We start from the raw sequence: 16,608 nt of genomic DNA on the forward strand, positions 1-16,608 counted from the left end.
GCACTACAGATGGGTCCACGTTTATCTTGACCTTTAATAGGATTAACTGAGACTGGCCAGTCGGACTTAATCCCCTGCTGTATTGTTCTCTGTATTGTATTGCTGCTGAGAACAATAGATGAAGGGTTTATGCTAATAAGTCATGTTGTGCCTAGGTGCAGAAAACTAGTCAATATAACAGTAGACCCATCTGTACTTCCGCTATACGCCAGTCTTTGGGAACCATACCTGATATAACTGAATCTTTAAAGATCAAAAATAGCGGCCTTGCAAGTTCAGAGTGAAGCTCCATAAGAACTCTTGGGTGAATTCCATCGGGACCCGGTGACTTATTAATCTTTACATTTATTAATCGGACACAGACTACCTCCTCACATAAATAAGCACTTAGCAGTGGGACATTATCTTTGGTGACATTGTGTGTTAGTCCCTGCATTTGGTCTTCTCTTGTACATACAGTTGAAAAAAACCGAATTTAGTTTGTCCGCTATGTCATTATCATTTTTGATTAAGACTCCCAATTTGTCTTTTAAAGGGTCTATAGCAGGAATTCCCAAACGCGGTCCTCAAGGCACACCAACAGTGCAGGTTTTAGTGATATCCAGGCTTCAGCACAGATGGTTACATCAAAATAACTGAGGTACTAATTATGTCACCTGTGTTCAAGCCTGGATGTCACTAAAACCAGGACTGTTAAGGCACGTACACACTGGTCGATATATCGGCCGTTGTTTTGAATGGCCGATATATCGCGGGACCGTCGGCCAGTGTGTACGGCGATACGCCTGTGAACTCCGTCGTTCACAGACGTATCGCGTCGGCCGCGCAGCACAGCCGACAGCCAATATATCTACCGATATATTGACGCGTCGCTGTGTGTGTACGGGGCGGTTGGCCGACCGCCCGTACACATGCTGCGGCGGCCGGCGGTGATTGACAGCTGGACTGGGCGGGTGTGTGTACATGCCCGCCCAGTTCATGACGTCAGTCCCCAACGGATCGGGCAGTGTGTATGCTGAACACACTGCCCGATCCGTCCATAGATATATCTGCAGATCAACTGATCTGCAGATATATCTATTAGTGTGTACCCACCTTTAGTGTGCCTTGAGGACCGTGGTTGGGAAACACTGGTCTATACTCTCCTTTAATATCTTGCTGTTGATATACTTAAAAAAAAAATGGGATTTGCTTTGCTTTCCTTCGCTACTAGTTTTTCAGTTTCTACTTTAGCCGCTCTTATTTCTTTTTTGCATATTTTGTTACAATCCTTGAGCCAGTATAGGACTGCTTATGAACGCTGATATTGAATGAGACCATATCGTGGTCGCTGTTTCCTATGGGCTCCCCTACTATAATATTTGATACCAATTCCCCATTGTTTGTTAATACCAGGACTAAGATTGCATTGTACCAGTTGGTTCCTCGATTAATTGAATGAAGTAGATATCATTTAGTGTGTGTAAAAACATATTGCCCCTAGCAGTATCACATGAATGGATTTTCCAGTTTATCTCTGGATAGTTAAAGTCTCCCATCACTACTATGTCTCCTACTCCTGCTGCTCTTTCAATTTGCTTCAGCAACAATTCCTCATCAGACACATTAATACCAGGCGGCCTGTAGCATAACCCCAATAACTTTTTTTATTGCTTTACCCTCGCATGCAATTTCTACCCATAACGTCTCAACAGTATTTACAGTCCCCTCTTGAATATCTTCCCGTATATGAGGTTTTAATAACGGCTTTACATAAAGACATACCCCTCCACCCCGTTTATTTAAGCGGTCTCTCCTGAACAGCGTATAACCCTCTAGATTGACTGTCCAATAATGAGATTCGTCCCACCAAAGTTTCAGTAATGCCTATAGTATCATACTGTTTGCTTGCTGCAAGGATTTCTAGTTCCCCCTTTTTCCTGTAAGTCTTCTAGCGTTTACATACATACAATTAAGATCAGTATTTCCCCCTGTGCTAGGGGCATCATTCTCTTTATGCAGCAACGGTGACCCATAATCATTATTAGCTAGTGTTTTGGTAAAAACTTTAATACCCATGTTAATACTCTTGCCGGCTGCTCTTTCCCTACCCCCTACTCCTTCCCCCTTTCATTCACTACTGCCATCCCCAGTATTTTCACTGCATTGTCTTACTGACCTATAGTTTCCTACAGTATTGTCTTACTGACCTATAGTTTCCTTCAGTATTGTCTTAGTGACCTATAGTTTCCTACAGTATTGTCTTACTGACCTATAGTTTCCTTCAGTATTGTCTTAGTGACCTATAGTTTCCTTCTGCATTGTCTTACTGATCTATAGTTTCCTTCTGTATTGTCTTACTGACCTATAGTTTCCTTCCATATTGTCTTACTGACCTATAGTTTACTACTGTATTGTCTTACTGACCTATAGTTTCTTCTGTATTGTTTTACTGACCTATAGTTTCTTCTGTATTGTTTTATTGACTTAGTTTCCTTCTGTAATGTCTTACTGACTTATTATTTCTTACTGTATTGTCTTACTGACCTATAGTTTCCTACTGTATTGTCTTACTGACCTATAGTTTCCTACTGTATTGTCTTGCTGACCTAGTTTCTTCTGTATTGTTTTACTGACCTAGTTTCCTACTGTATTGTCTTACTGACCTAGTTTCTTAGTGTATTGTCTTACTGACCTATAGTTTCCTACTGTATTGTCTTACTGACCTATAGTTTCCTACTGTATTGACTTACTGACCTAGTTTCTTCTGTATTGTCTTACTGACCTATAGTTTCTTCTGTATTGTCTTAATGACCTATAGTTTGTCTTACTGACGTATAGTGGCTTACTGTAGTCTTTCTGACCTATAGTTTCCTTCTGTATTGTCTTGCTGACCTATAGTTTATTCTGTATTGTTTTACTGACCTATAGTTTCCTTCTCTATTGTCTTGCTGACCTATAGTTTCTTCTGTATTGTCTTACAGACCTATAGTTTCCTATATACATAGTTTTCCTGTCTATGTATGGTAGGTATGGAAGGGATACCTACCATACATAGACAGTATATATAAGCCTCAGCGTCTCCCTTATGAAAATGATAATGAATAAGGTGTATGTGTGGATACCATGCACATGTAACTGATTCTATTTACAGGAAGCAATAGGGAGAGCCCACGGCTGTCTGGCAGTGTTCTAGATGGTAAAGTATTACACATATGAATATATTTCTTCTAAATAAAATATTTTTCACCCTGATTGATATAATACTGATAGTAAGACAATTCAGTCAATAGTAATCTTTCTTTTAATTAAGTAGGATCAATTTATATGAATTTTTAGTGAATATTTCCTAAAGGTTATATTTTATTTGCAATTAAATTAACAAGAGTGCTCCCAAAAAAACGTCCGAACTTACAGTCTACGGACCCAAAGGTATCAAACTTGTCAAATTTCACGAACGTGTGGGCTGAGGACCACGTCGCCGCTCTGCAAAGTTGAGTAGTGGAATTGAATGGGAGCAGCATTTGGAAGGCATGCTGTTCCTTGTAGTGCCAATGGGAGATCCTGGAGGTGACTCCAGGGTAAGTTAGCTCTCTGTCTGGAAGTGTTTTAGTAATAGCCTTTATCATGAGGCCTACTGTGACAAATTACATGGCCCTATGTGGGCATTGCTATTATGTAGGTTAGGACTGCTATATCAGAGAAGGCGTGACGTGGCTCAGCAGCTAAACATGTGTTTGCAAACATTTGTGACTAATTCTCTGAATTTTATTAACAGATAGGTTCAGGTATGGTTACAGGGTAATTTTCAGTGTGCGGAAGGGAATTTAGGGGAGGGGATTTGCACCCACTCCTCTTAGTCTGTTGAGTAGTGGAAACACGTCTGGCAGCCGCCCATGAGGCACCCACTGATCTGGTGGTATAAGCACCCGTCTGAACCGTAACCTGTTTGCCACAGGAAATATAAGCTTGCCGAATGGCAAGTCGAATCCATCTAGACAAAGGCTGCTTAGATGCTGGCACCCCTTCTTTGGCCCATCATAAAGAACAAACAATGGTCCGACTTTCTGAAGGACGACGTAACTTGTACATATACCCTTAAAGCTCAGACAACATCCAAGGACACTTCCCCATCTGCGAGACCCTGAAAAGATGGGACCACAATTGGCTGGTTTACGTGAAACAAACCTTAGGAAGGAAACCTGCTCTTGTACGGAGTTCTGCCCTATCCTCATGAAACATTCATAGGACTCTTACACGATAAGGCTCCCAACTCAGAAACCCGCCTGGCCGAAACCAAGGCAATCAATAATGTGACCTTCCAAAAGAGATATTTCAGGTCTGTTCTTGCTAACGGCTCAAAAGTTGGAGATCTCAAAAATTCCAACACCAAATTTAAGTCCCATGGCGCAGTGGTAGGACTAAAAGGGGGTTGTATCCTCAGAACCCCCTGTAAAAAGGTTTGAACCTCTGGCAAGAATGCTAACCGCTTGTTGAAATAGTATAGAGAGAAACGAAATTTGAACCTTCAGAGGACCCAGCCTCAGTCCTACATCTAGACCGGCCTGAAGGAAAAGTAGAAGTCTGGATAAGTGGAAGATCGTTGAATTCCACCCACATTCTTGACATAAGTCCATGTACCTCTTCCAAATCCTGTAGTAGTGCATGGCTGTGACCGGCTTCCTAGCGGCAAACATTGTAGGAATGGCCGTTCTTGGTATCCTTCCGTTTCTTAAGATCCGGGTTTCAATAGCCACGCCGTTAAATGCAGCCTGTGCAGGTGTGGGTGTTGGAACAGTCCCTGAGATAGCAGGTCCTCCCTCTGAGGTAACCGCCAAGGATCTTCCACTAGTAACCCTCGCAGGTCTGAGTACCAACTCTTGCGGGGCTAATCTAGTGCGATTAGAAATGCCCACACTCGTTCTCGTTTCAACCGTTTCAGAATCCTGGGTATGAGTGGGAAAGGTGGAAAAATGTAAACCCTCCTGTAACACCAAGGAAGTGTTAATGCGTCCACTCCTTCTGCTGCTGGATCTTTTGTCCTGGACACATATCTAGGCAGCTGATGGTTTTGCCAAGACGCCATTAGATCGACTTGAGATAGACCCCATCTCCTCAACACCATTTCGAAAATCCGTGGATGTAGGCACCACTCTCCCGGATGCATGTCCTGGCGGCTGAGATAATCTGCTTCACAGTTTTCTACACCTGGAATGAACACTGCCGAGAGGATGATGTTTCGCCTTTTTGCCCACAAAAAGATCTTTGTGGCTTCCTTTAACGCCATCCTGCTCTTTGTTCCTCCTTGATGGTTTATGTAAGACGTCATCGTGACATTGTCCGACTGTATCTTTAAGTGTTGACCCATGACTAGGTCTGCGGCTAAGAGAAGCACATTGTAAACTGCTCTCAGTTCGAGAATGTCTATGGGTAGGCTGCTCTCCTGTAACGTCCATCCTTTATGTCCATGGATACCATGACCCCTCCATGTTCTAAACCCACAATAACTGACTGGATTTATTCCATCTTGAATCTGCAAACCATTAGGAATTTGTTCCACTAGGACGGCACCGCAACCTCTGAGAGTGGCGTCCGTTGTCAGGATCCTCCAATCCCAAATGCCGAATCTCTTGCCTGCTGCGAGATTCTGGTGCAACGACCACCAAATCAAGTAGGTTCGTATGTGTGGTGGAAGCTGGATTCTTCGATGTAGAAGCCAGTGCGAACCTGCTCCCTGAGCAATGAGCTTCATCTGGAATGGTCAGGAATGAAGTCCGCCGTACCGGAGAGCTGTGAATGGCGCCACCCTCTTCTCGAGAAGTAGCACAGAGGTGTAGAGAACCCGTCTGTGTCCTTAGTACCTGAGCCACTAACCTCTGTGGGTCCTAGATCTAGTTCTCTGGTAGGAATACTCTTAATTGTATCGTGTCCAAGATGAAATCGAGGAAATGAATCTGTGGAGTTGGCATGTGGTTGGATTTCTGGAGGTTCACAATCCACCCATGTTGAATGAGAAATTGATGAGATGCCTGAGCATCCTTTATCAGCTGTTTCTGAGATGAGGCCTTGATCAGTAGATTGTCTAGATAAGGTATGATCGTGACCCCTGTCTCAATCCTGTCACCACTATTGCTTTGATCTTTATAAAGATTCTTGGAGCTGATGATAGACCGAATGGCAGAGCCCTGATTCGGTAGTGATCCCACACCGGTGCAAATCTTAAGTAAGCTTGGTGAGACGTCCAAATCGGGATATGAAGGTATTTTGCACTACCAAAAGTTTTGAATAAAATCCTGTTCCTCATTGAGGATATGGGACTGGCGACTTAACCCTTTGTATGCAGGAGTCTTTGAAGTTGCCTCCTGTAACGCTCCTGCTCACAACGGGCACCTAGGCCCTCGCGCTGCAAATAAATGGACCGTGTGGACGCTCTTGTAACTATCCTATAACCCTGGGAAATATCTGGATGATCCAGACGTCTGGTGATGTTTTGGTCCAGGCGTCCCGAAAACCTTCCAACTCTGCGCCCCCCAAGGGGGACCCCAGGTGAGCAGGAAAACCATCATACCACGGGTTTGTCAGCAGGTCTGCCCTGCTTTTCTGGTGTCGACTGTGAATGACCTCTACCTCTGGTTCCACGAGTCTGTTGCTCCAAAACCTCTTCTGGCTCGGTACGACAGCGATCAAATGAATTTAAACACTGGTCCCGAGCAACCTCCTCTAACGTGTGACGTGGTGCTCGAGTAAGAAGTAGGTAGAAAGGTAGATGTCACTGCAGTTGCTTGCGAAATCCACTTGTCTAACTCATCAAACATCATCTAACCCCCAAATGGAATAGCCTCTACTCTCTATAAAAGGGGAGCGGCGGAGGAGCTGCGCTGCTAGCCTACCAGGTCTTAAGTTATAAGGCAGCAGCGTATGAGAAGCCGCTGCTGCTCGTTCCCCCGTCATCTTTTCCAGCCCTCCGCGCCCTCGTACTAGCGCCGACGGTGGGAGGAAGTGTGCGGGGGATATAGCCCGGGTCCCGGCGAGTGCAGGAGAAGCTGCGGCTGCAGCCATGAGAGATATGTCGTTTCAGCGGGCGGCGGCGCTCTTTTCAAGCGCCCCGCTGTGTGTTTAAGAGGCGGCGGTATACGCTGCCGCTGACAGCCGCGCTGCTTCTCCCTCAGCCCTCTGTCGGTAGAGGAAGGAGGGCGGGGGAGCTGACATGAAGCGGGAGTGTATAGACGGCCAGGGAGTGTTTCAGACCGATTGTTCTGTCACAGCGGCAGCGGAAGGAGGGGGCAGCGGGGAAGCTGCGCTGCTGAGTCCCAGGGCTAAGAGCCAGAAGGTAGCAGCGTTGTGTGCGGTCCACGGGAGGAAGTCTGTCAAACTGCCTCCTGGATCCATGAAGAAGCTATGGTTACCGTAAGTTTAACTGTAACTAGGGCCCCTTTACAACCAGTACTCACTGCTGACTCTGCGCTCCGGATTTTCTGAGGAGAGATGCAGATCCCATTTAGTAAGGATCATTGTCTCTCTATTCTTAAGACTTTCATCCCCCTTTACATTAGGATAACTCAGTCTCAGTATTGAAATGGAGGAGGAGCTGCCTTCTTGTGCTTGTACCTCCTTGGCACAATTTTTCAAACTGAGGGATGTGAAGGGGGAGGAGCCGGCTGTGCAGACAATACTAATTTTTAGATTGTGCCACACCTCCGGTTGAAAGCTTCACACCCCTACTGTATAAGACTCCAGTGTCCCCTAGTGGATGAAAGAGAAAGGAGGTTTACTTCTTTCTTTCCCAACCGCTTTTCTATGCAGAAGGGAAATATCTGCTGTTTATTGAGAAATGCTCCCTGTAAGGAATATAGAAATTTGCCACTTGTAGCTGAACTTGCAAAAGACCCCTCCCAATTTGCATCAGTTAAATTAAAGTCTCCCATGATTATGACTTCTCCCTTTAAAGCCATTTTAGTGATGTCCAACAATAGATTCCTATCCAAATCCTGCCCCTGGCCAGGTGGTCTACAGATCACCCCAATGCGAATAATGTCCTTCTCCACGGTTTCTGTTGTGACCCAAAGGGCCTCAGATTTTCTTCAATGTTTTGTATCAATTGAAGTAGCATTTATGCTTTTTTCCCACATACATTGCTACCCTTCCTCCTATACTGACTATTCTATCCTTCCTAAATAAATTGTATCCTGGTATAGCTATGGCCCAGTCATGATTCTCATTGCACCATGACTGTAATTGACACAATATCCAGGTTATCCTTGGTCATTATCACAATTAGCTCTGGAATTTTGTCTCCTAAGCTTCTAGCATTTACACACATAGCTATAAGAATTATGTTTGTGCATCTGTTATTAGTAGCCATGTCCAGACAGTACAAAATAAATGACAAGTTTAAAGTTGAAATTACCTGTTTCGTGATGTTGCTCTGTATTTGGTATTTGTTTTTTTAACTAATCAGGAATCACACTCTGTCCTTTACACCACGACTACACCTCGCTAAATGTAAAGATATAGTAAACCTGACCACAAATGGCCAAATAGGTCTACTATATACAAGGAGTTATTTAATACGTGCATCATCTAACAAAATGAAGGTTATTTAATAAAAGGTTGCTAAACTGAGAAATTTAGATCCCATACAAATTAGACGCTACACAAAAAACACAATACTACTTATATATGATCCCTAAAAATAAACTTCTGCTTGGTACTTTTAATAACACTATAGTGATGTGTGTAATAACTCTCTTCATCTGATGTTTGTCATGGATAGCCTTGTGTTAAAAACACCCAACTGAGAACAGGGCTGATGGCGGAGGAGGGCGTAGAATAAAAGATTGCTGTAGTGACTGAGCAATGAGAATATGTGACTTCTGTAATAAGTGTTTATTACTCACCTGTGCTGATATCTGTAGGGATCTCCTCCTCCTTACACTGCTGATCACACCTCACATACGGGTCTTCTTCTCCCTCTGTATCTTCTTCCTTCATATCAGTCACATATGTCTCTTCTTCTCCCTCTGTATATTCTGCCTTCATATCAGTCACATACGTCTCTTCTTCTCCCTCTGTATCTTCTGCCTTCATATCAGTCACATACGTCTCTTCTTCTCCCTCTATATCTTCTGCCTTCATATCAGTCACATACGTCTCTTCTTCTCCCTCTGTATCTTCTACCTTCATATCAATCACATACGTCTCTTCTTCTCCCTCTAGATCTTCTGCCTTTATATCAGTCACATACGTCTCCTCTTCTTCCTCTATATCTTCAGCCTTTATATCAGTCACATACGTCTCTTCTTTTCTCCTTATAGCTTCTGCCTTTATACGAGAAAGATGTTCTACCTAAATAACCCAAAAAATACAATGGCATTTGCATATTGTTTGATTAAATTGAGGTGAAACAGTATAATATCAGTGTATAAGACACACAGATCCTCTACAGATCATATAGTGACAGTCACTTTGGTATATTGGGGAGACCCTAAATCCCACCTACCTGATCCTCCTGTGGGGTCCTGTGATTCTCCTCTGTACAGTCCTGGGAATACAGAGGACGGGGACATCTCTCTGGGGTATCTCTGTTACTGTGCCCATCTGTAGGAGACACACAGTGACTGAGTACAGTGTATATATGTGATTATCAGATGATGTGTGTATATAGGGGTCCCCCATACCTGCTCTCCCCTGTACAATACATGACAGTCTCCTCTTACCCAGTGATGTGAGGGGGCGGTGATTCTCCATCATCACGTCCTTGTACAGACCCCTGTGCTCGTCTATATACTCCCCCTCCTGCATGGAGACATAGACAGTGACATCCTGACACCTTATAGACACCTGACACACAGTGATACAGTCATCACCCAGACACGTCCCCTGGTGTTACTGTATAATGCTCCATTCCCAGCAGTCACCTCTCCAGTCATCACCCAGACAAATCCCCCGGTGCTACTGTATAATGTCCCATTCCCAGCAGTCACCTCTCCAGTCATCACCCAGACACATCCCCCGGTGTTACTGTACTCCCAAGTCTCCTCAGACCCCAGTCATGTCCCTGTATTATTACTATAGATATAAGTGATGTCACTGTGACACTCCCGATCCCCTCATCTCCCCAGTCATGTCCCTGTATTATTACTATAGATATAAGTGACGTTATTGTGACACTTCCAGATCCCCTCACCTCCCCAGTCATGTCCCTGTATTATTACTATAGATAGAAGTGACGTTATTGTGACGCTCCCAGATCCCCTCACCTCCCCAGTTATGTCCCTGTATTATTACTATAGATAGAAGTGACGTTATTGTGACGCTCCCAGATCCCCTCACCTCCCCAGTTATGTCCCTGTATTATTACTATAGATAGAAGTGACGTTATTGTGACGCTCCCAGATCCCCTCACCTCCCCAGTCATGTCCCTGTACTATTACTGTAGTACTCTAGTGATCTGAAGGCCTTGGGACACTATGATGGGGCAAATCAATTAATGAATGTGTAGATCTATAAGGTAATAGAGATGCTGCCAACTGATGTATACCATATGTGATAATAACTCGGATCTTTCTAGTGATCCAATAATGTATAGTGTGTTTATGCATGTTATTATTCTGTGCCTGCTGAAGGTGAGGGGACTCTGGTAAGCGTGCAGTGCGCGGGGGAGATCATGGAGAAGCTTCCAGAGGTCCCGTGTGCTGAGAGAGGTGGCTGGGCGCGTGTAGTGGCGGTTTTGTTGGTGGGCTGACTAAGGGGAGAGAAAAAGGCTGGCAGCTGAGACGAGGGAGCTTACAGGAAGGCGGTTCCCTGCGAGTGAGAGAGCCCCTGTGGGGGAAAGGAATTGGATGTCTCCCGCTGTGGGTGAGAAGCGCTGTGTTAATTTCCCCTGGTGGACGCCGAGCAGGGACGTCCCGGTGCCTGGTTGTCACGGAGAGTGCTGGGAGGCGGAGCGCTGGCGGGGCAGGCTGGTACATGGGAGGAGACCGCAGTGCGGGCAGCAGCTACCAGGAGTCCAGCAGTAGCAGACAGTTTCCCCCCCCCCCCCGAGGCAGAGCTGTGTCCCTCATCCCATCCAACCCGCAGGAAGAGCCCGGTTGTTGGAGGAGGTGGAGTCGGGGGGAGGTCCAGACCGGGCACACTATCATTGTAAGTGCAGGATGCCCCCATATAAATCCTGCTAATCTGCATACTTCCCTATCATCCTTTAACTATTACAGTACCAGCCGCCAGCACAGTAGCACAGGGACCAGCAGCATCGGTGGATCTGAGGAGTATAAATATCACCTCTAGAGACTCCATATCCATTAGAGCACAGGTTCTCAAACTCGGTCCTCAGGACCCCACACAGTGCATGTTTTGCAGGTCTCCTCACAGAATCAAAAGTGAAATAATTAGCTCCACCTGTCGACCTTTTAAAATGTGTCAGTGAGTAATTAATACACCTGTGCACTTGCTGGGTTACCTGCAAAACATGCACTGTGTGGGGTCCTGAGGACCGAGTTTAAGAACCACTGCATTAGATAATGACCAGCAGGATAGCAGTCATAGAGTGCGGTGGTGTATAATGATGAAAGCAGCTCGGAGAGGGCGCAGGGTCACCTAAACTTGGAAATGATACACTGGGGAGACTAAGCACCCCTTACCTATCAGAGACAGGTGCCAATAACAGTGACTTCTGTATGTTCTGGAGCCACCCCCACGGATCTACAGTGGGGCAATGCTTATACTGGGACAGGTAACACAGATCATCACCCCACTATATGTAACGAGTAGACCACGGGTGTCATGGATTCCAGGGTGGAGAGCTCTACGTACTACCTTCCTGTTTCAGGTTGTCTAGGAGCGCTACAATTAGATCTTCCATGGAAACCATGCTATTCATTGCCGTGAAGTAGGGATTGCTCAACAATCATGAGGACAATTGCTCCAAGTGGATACCCATATAACCCAGAGTACTTCTTATACACAGACATGAAAGGGCCCCAACCGTGCACGATTATAGTAAGAGAACCCGGGTGGTTTTTCAAACGCAGCCCCACAACTTTCTTGTGGAATCATATTTTTTGTATTGCATGCATTACCTTATGTATAGGTGGGGTATATTATTATGTATAGGTGGGGTATATTATTATGTATAGGTGGGGTATATTATTATGTATAGGTGGGGTATATTATGATGTATAGGTGGGGTATATTACTATGTATAGGTGGGGTATATTATTATGTATAGGTGGGGTATGTTATTATGTATAGGTGGGGTATATTATTATGTATAGGTGGGGTATATTATTATGTATAGGTGGGGTATATTATTATGTATAGGTGGGGTATATTATTATGTATAGGAGGGGTATATTATTATGTATAGGAGGGGTATATTATTATGTATAGGTGGGGTATATTATTATGTATAGGTGGGGTATATTATTATGTATAGGTGAGGTATATTATTATGTATAGGTGGGGTATATTATTATGTATAGGTGGGGTATATTATTATGTATAGGTGGGGTATGTTATTATGTATCAGTGATCGCGCTGAGCCTAAAAAAAAGTGGGTCCCAGGGACCCTTCACTTTTAAAAATTGGGGTCCTACCTGTCCTATTCTGGGTCCCATCGGAATGAAGGTTATTAATCTTATTAATTATTCAAATATGAAACCCCACAACTTGATTTGGACACTACAAAAGTGTTGCAAGGGGAAGAAGGGGGTGACAGCTCTGCTGGGCTGTGTAGTATACAGAACACTGCTCCAGAGCTGTACCTAGACATTTTGGTGCCCTTTGGCAGAGAGTGAATTGGTGGTCCCCCTCCCATATTGGAAAGTATGGTCAGTGCGCGCCGAAGGCGCGCTTAAAAAATTTAAGGGTCTGGCTTTGTGGGGAAGGGGCTTGGCCACATAATAGTACCAATTCACATTACACCACAGAGTAGCGCCGCTTATACACATTACACCATGTAGAACCACCTATACACACTGCGCCAGGTAGAGCATATTAATACACATTGCACCAGTTAGAGCACATTATACACATTGCACCAGGTAGAACCGCCTATACACACTGAGCCAGGCAGAGCACATTATACACATTGCACCAGGTAGAGTACATTATACACTTTGCGCCAGGCAAAGCACATTATATATACACATTGCACCAGGTAGAAGCACCTATATACACACTGAGCCAGGTAGAGCACATTATACTCATTGCATCAGGTAGAACCACCTATATACATTGTGCCAGGCAGAGCACGTTATACACATTGCGCCAGGCAGAGCACGTTATACACATTGCGCCAGGCAGAGCACGTTATACACATTGCGCCAGGCAGAGCACGTTATACACATTGCGCCAGGCAGAGCACGTTATACACATTGCGCCAGGCAGAGCATGTTATACACATTGCAACAGGTAGAGAACGTTACACACATTGCGACAGGTAGAGAACGTTATATACATTACGCCAGGTAGAGCACATTATACACATTGCGCCAGGTAGAGCAGTATATAATTGCCACTGTGGGTGTGCATGTGATGGTCACTCTGTGGGTATGTGTTGGGAGGGTGTATGTTGCCCACAGTGGAAGAATTTGGTGTGTTTATAATGGACACTGAGGAGGTATGGCCAGAGTGTATGATGGGCACTGCCCCATCCTCCATATCTGCATCATTAGCTGCCGACACTCTCTTCCCTCCCACACACATACGCTCCCTGTTAGTTGATTATAAGTATGCAGCCAGAGAGACACAGGCTTCCTCAATGATTGCGCTGCGCTGGCTAGTGAGCAGCCACTGTGTGTCATAACACAGTCCGCCCCGGCGCCTGCTTGCAGCTGCTTCTTACTGTAGTTTGGAGCAGAACGGCGAGTACGCTGGCGGACAGGGAGGAGGGACGTCACATCTCAGCCGCACTTGAATGGGGAGACATTGCCGGCAGCGCGATTGGATGGGGAGAAGCTGCGGGCAGCGCGATTGCACAGGGAGAAGCTGCGGACAGCGCGATTGGACAGGGAGAAACTGCCGGCGGCGATTTAATGGCGAGAGAGGCACTGAAGAACGGTATTGGCAGAGACGCACTGGTCAGTTAGAGACAGCACGTCTTACAGGACCCGCTCATTTAAAAAAAAACAGTCCCCCTCTGCTTGTAGCACGTAAAAACGCGCCATAGCACTTATTTTGCAATCACTGCATTATACACATTCCACCAGGCAGAGCACAGGGGAAGGGGGGAAGTTATTACACACACAGGGGAAGGGGGGAAGTTATTACACACACAGGGGAAGGGGGGAAGTTATTACACACACAGGGGAAGGGGGGTGGGGGGGAAGCAGTTATACACACAGGGGAAGGGGGGTGGGGGGGAAGCAGTTATACACACAGGGGAAGGGGGAAAGTTATTACACACACAGGGGAAGGGGGGTGGGGGGGAGTTATACACACAGGGGAAGGGGGGAAGTTATTACACACACAGGGGAACAGGGGTGGGGGGGAGGCAGTTATACACACAGGGGAAGGGGGGAAGTTATTACACACACAGGGGAAGGGGGAAGTTATTACACACACAGGGGAAGGGGGGGAGTTATTACACACACAGGGGAAGGGGGGGAGTTATTACACACACAGGGGAAGGGGGGGGGGGAGTTATTACACACACAGGGGAAGGGGGGTGGGGGGGAGGCAGTTATACACACAGAAGAAGGGAGGAAGGGGCAGTTATTATACACACTGGGGAAAAGGGGAGGGGGGGCAGTTCTTGTATTCCTCCAGTATTACCCTGCTCCTGTGCCCTGTGGTGTTTCAACAGAGTATCGTGGAAGAGGGGAGCGGGTGACAGGGTTTAGATTACAATACAGAGCGGCAGGTTAGAGGGAATGAATGGGGCGGGTCTGGTCCTGCAGGAGCTTCCCCCTACTCCTCTCCAGCCCATATGACCCTCATGCTGTAGCACCCGCAGCCGCCTCTTGTCCCTCCACTTACCGCTGGCATCTTCCTGCTTCCTCCGCTGTCTGACTCCTGTAGGTCGCTGGAGGGGCACCGTGGATTTCCTCAGCCCGCCCGCGGAGGTCACAGCCCTAGCTACGGCCCACACACACAGCAGGATGATTCCTGTCATGTGCGGCGCGCGCGGAGCAGACGGTGAGGAGAGGCGGGGCGGGAGAACACACAGACACACTCTCACAGGGTCTCCTCCCCTTCCAAGTTCCTCCCTCTGCTGCCGTGGAGACGGAATCTGACTGACAGCGCTGCTGGTCAGAGCGCGTCCTGCGGGACCCTGGGTGTTTTTATTTTTGAGTCCCCTCAATCAATTATTGGGTAAAATACGCGCCATAGCGCGTTTTTGCGATCACTGATGTATAGGTGGGGTATATTATTATGTATAGGTGGGGTATATTATTAGAACGGTTCATGGTTTGAGTATTATATGATATAACTGTATAAGGTGGCCTATAACGTCTTACATATTAAAACTAGTATACTTACGGGTGGAACTGTCTCCGTATCTGTGGAAGAGCCTGAAATCACAAAGGAAAGGTACCATAGGTAAATGTGCATAGTCCTATCTGGTTACATCACATACTAATGTTATAGGCGACCACTACAGGGGTAGTTTATTTCCTAAGCGATTAGAGTATTGGGCTCTGAATAGCTTGGGTGGAGGCACATTGCACATATACACTGTACCCCCAGGTAAAAAAGGGGTTACATTACTATAGATATAAGTGATGTCCCTGTACACTCCCAAGTGTGTGATATACATTTGCTTCATACTAAGCAATATTTTCAATCCCCAAAATTACATATAATAAAATTAATAATAATAACGACACTAAAGGCTGCACCCCAGTATAAAAATAATAACAGATGTCTTTAAAAGCAGGACACCTCAGGCCATTCCTCCTGTATTGTAGGACATCACCACCACTCCCAATGTATAATAATAATACCTGGACACCACAAGCCGCTGTCCCTGTACAATAATAACCGTACACAAAAACCTGCTCCCCCTGTATAACAGTAATAGCAACAGGACACCACAGGCCGCTCCTTCTGTATAATAATAACAACAACAGGACACCACATGCCGCTCCCCCTGTATAAAAATAATAACAACAGGACACCACAGGCTGCTCCCTCTGTATAATAATAATAATAACAGGACACCACAGGCCACTCCCTCTGTATAATAATAACAACAACAGGACACCACAGGCTGCTCCCCCTGTATAGTAATAATAATGACAGGACATCACAGGCTGCTCCCCCTGTATAGTAATAATAACAGGACACCAAAGGCTGCTCACACTGTATAATAATAATATCAGAACACCACAGGCTGCTCCCCCTGTATAGTAAGACGCCATTACCTGATCTCCACGGACACTGGGAGGCTGCAACAGTCGACGAAAACTCACTTCCTGTATGTGGAACGCACAGTACGGAAGTAAGGTGGACCGCACAGACAGGAAGTAGGGTATGATTGGCACAGGCCGCTTACTGATGGCTGGCCCCTCCCCTCCTTCACCCCGCCTACAGCCCCGCCCTCTGTAACGATTATTACTGGACATGTCATCAGTGCAGGAGGCCGGCGGCCATTTTCTTGTAGACCTGTCTGGCAGCAGCAATAGGTTC

At 45.9% G+C, this 16,608-nt stretch overlaps 1 protein-coding gene across 1 annotated transcript in view; it reads right to left on the minus strand.

Annotated features, from left to right (window-relative positions):
* The window catches only part of LOC134984363 (zinc finger protein 615-like), a 177,878-nt gene that overhangs the window by 18,878 nt on the left and 142,392 nt on the right, over positions 1-16,608 (minus strand). Inside the window, exons 3-7 of the mRNA XM_063949959.1 lie at positions 16,344-16,437; positions 15,460-15,491; positions 9,696-9,774; positions 9,475-9,576; positions 8,877-9,320 (exon numbers count right to left, since the gene is read on the minus strand). Of these exons, the coding sequence (XP_063806029.1) occupies positions 8,877-9,320; positions 9,475-9,576; positions 9,696-9,774; positions 15,460-15,491; positions 16,344-16,437 (751 nt within the window). The remainder of the gene's footprint in view (positions 1-8,876; positions 9,321-9,474; positions 9,577-9,695; positions 9,775-15,459; positions 15,492-16,343; positions 16,438-16,608) is intronic.

The sequence above is a fragment of the Pseudophryne corroboree genome, assembly GCF_028390025.1.
Source record: "Pseudophryne corroboree isolate aPseCor3 chromosome 3 unlocalized genomic scaffold, aPseCor3.hap2 SUPER_3_unloc_5, whole genome shotgun sequence".
NCBI classification, from domain to species: Eukaryota; Metazoa; Chordata; class Amphibia; order Anura; family Myobatrachidae; genus Pseudophryne; species Pseudophryne corroboree.